This window comes from Hemibagrus wyckioides, linkage group LG23, assembly GCF_019097595.1.
Source record: "Hemibagrus wyckioides isolate EC202008001 linkage group LG23, SWU_Hwy_1.0, whole genome shotgun sequence".
NCBI classification, from domain to species: Eukaryota; Metazoa; Chordata; class Actinopteri; order Siluriformes; family Bagridae; genus Hemibagrus; species Hemibagrus wyckioides.
Window position 1 is genome coordinate 577,354 of NC_080732.1, and position 2,500 is coordinate 579,853.

The window sequence follows — 2,500 nt, forward strand, 5'->3', positions numbered from 1 at the left end:
ACTGTATGTGAGTGTGTGCATGGATGTGTGTGTGTGTGTGTGTGTGTATGTGTGTGTGCATGTGTGTGAGTGTGTCTCAGATGGTGCAGAGACTCTGGAACATTCCACCTCAGGCATTTCGTTTTGAATGAATCTGTGATCTGGTTCCTGGAGGCTGAAATCCGATCTCCTCATCAGATGCTCAGACGTTCATCTGCTCCTTCACGTACCTGAGGGTTTGAAGGCGATCTTGTTCTTCTTGCCCTTTATGTTGTGGCGTAAGAACTGGTCCTTCAGCAGGTCTCCGGCCGTGGCTCTCCTGCTGGGATCGGGCTCGAAGCAGCGCAGGATGAAGGACTTGGCCTCAGGGGAAAGAGATTCAGGAATCTCGGGGTGGATTTTAAACATTCCCACCTGGAGAAGGAATCACTGGGATACTGAGATGATGTCATGATGACGTTTAACCACAAGCATAAATCAATACATTTTGAGAAACTGTTTTTTTGAGAGAAATTTTTTGAGAAAAATTTTGAGTCTGCGTGCTGTAGGACGGAGCGGTCACCTTAAACATGGCCGCCTGCGGCTCGCCCAGCTCGTGAAATGGAGGCTTTCCGGTGGCCATCTCGATGATGGTGCAGCCGAGTGACCAGATATCAGCCGGAGCTCCATAACCTCGAGGACCTTTATCAATAATCTCAGGTGCCATGTACTGCAGAGTCCCTAAAGAACACAAGAGGAACATCATGATGAACACACACACAGACGGAGAAATAAAACCTGCAGACACACGAAAAGAGGAGGAGTACAGCAGGAGAGAGGAGAGGGATAAATTACACTGCTCTACACACACACACACTGCTGTAGGTCTATACACACACACACACACACACTCTACATACACACACACTGCTGTAGCTCAACACTCAACTACACACACACACACACACAAACACACTGCTATAGCTCTACACACAACCACCCACACACACACCTGTAGCTTTACACACAACTACACACAAACACTGTTACTCCTGTAGCTCTACACTTACACAACACCACAACAACTGCAACACACAACCATTATCACACAACCTTTAACTGACAACCATCACACAACCTCCAATACACAACCTCCAATACACAACCTCCATCACACAACCTCCATCACACAACCTCCATCACACAACCTTTAACTGACAACCATCACACAACCTCCAATACACAACCTCCATCACACAACCTCCATCACACAACCTTTAACTGACAACCATCACACAACCTCCAATACACAACCTCCATCACACAACCTCCATCACACAACCTTTAACTGACAACCATCACACAACCTCCAATACACAACCTCCAATACACAACCTCCATCACACAACCTCCATCACACAACCTCCATCACACAACCTTTAACTGACAACCATCACACAACCTCCAATACACAACCTCCATCACACAACCTCCATCACACAACCTTTAACTGACAACCATCACACAACCTCCAATACACAACCTCCATCACACAACCTCCATCACACAACCTTTAACTGACAACCATCACACAACCTCCATCACACAACCTCCAATACACAACCTTTAACTGACAACCATCACACAACCTCCAATACACAACCTCCATCACACAACCTCCATCACACAACCTTTAACTGACAACCATCACACAACCTCCATCACACAACCTCCATCACACAACCTCCAATACACAACCTCCATCACACAACCTCCATTACACAACCTCCATCACACAACCTCCATCACACAACCTCCATCACACAACCTCCATCACACAACCTCCATCACACAACCTCCAATACACAACCTCCATCACACAACCTCCATCACACAACCTCCAATACACAACCTCCATCACACAACCACCATCATACAACCTCCATCACACAACCACCATCATACAACCTCCATCACACAACCACCATCATACAACCTCCATCACACAACCTCCACCACACAACCACCATCATACAACCTCCATCACACAACCACCATCATACAACCTCCAATACACAACCTCCATCACACAACCTCCATCACCCAACCTCCATCACACAACCTCCATCTGACAATTAAATGTAACTATAAATGGATAAAAATGACAGTGTGTTTATTTCATTCTAAACAGAATGGAGCTGACAGATTTTTTTTTTCTGACTCACCGGTGAAGGTCTCAGTGCAGGGGTTCACTCCGGCCAAACGTTTGGACGTACCGAAGTCTGAGATCTTTAAGACACCGCTGTAGGTGTTCACCAAGACGTTATCTCCCTGAGGAGAAGTTCAGAATTTCAGTAAACAGAAGTGATGTCTATTTCAGATGTTCCGCAGATCCTGAGGGAATCATTATTAATATATGAAGATGATGAGATGATAAATGAAAAGCAGAGTGTTGAAGCTCTCCAGATGTTTAACGCAGGTGGAACTCCTGCACCAACCCCAGTGTATTTACCTTAATGTCTCGATGGACGATCTGGTTCTC

The 2,500-nt window shown here is 45.9% G+C and overlaps 1 protein-coding gene across 2 annotated transcripts in view; it reads right to left on the minus strand.

Moving 5' to 3' along the window:
* The window catches only part of map3k15 (mitogen-activated protein kinase kinase kinase 15), a 35,065-nt gene that overhangs the window by 11,492 nt on the left and 21,073 nt on the right, over window positions 1-2,500 (minus strand). For both annotated transcript variants that reach the window (XM_058376552.1, XM_058376553.1), the window contains 4 exons: window positions 2,471-2,500; window positions 2,184-2,289; window positions 542-699; window positions 210-393 (listed from right to left, as the gene is read on the minus strand). The exon at window positions 2,471-2,500 is cut by the window's right edge and continues 101 nt beyond it. In XM_058376552.1, the coding sequence (XP_058232535.1) occupies window positions 210-393; window positions 542-699; window positions 2,184-2,289; window positions 2,471-2,500 (478 nt within the window). The remainder of the gene's footprint in view (window positions 1-209; window positions 394-541; window positions 700-2,183; window positions 2,290-2,470) is intronic.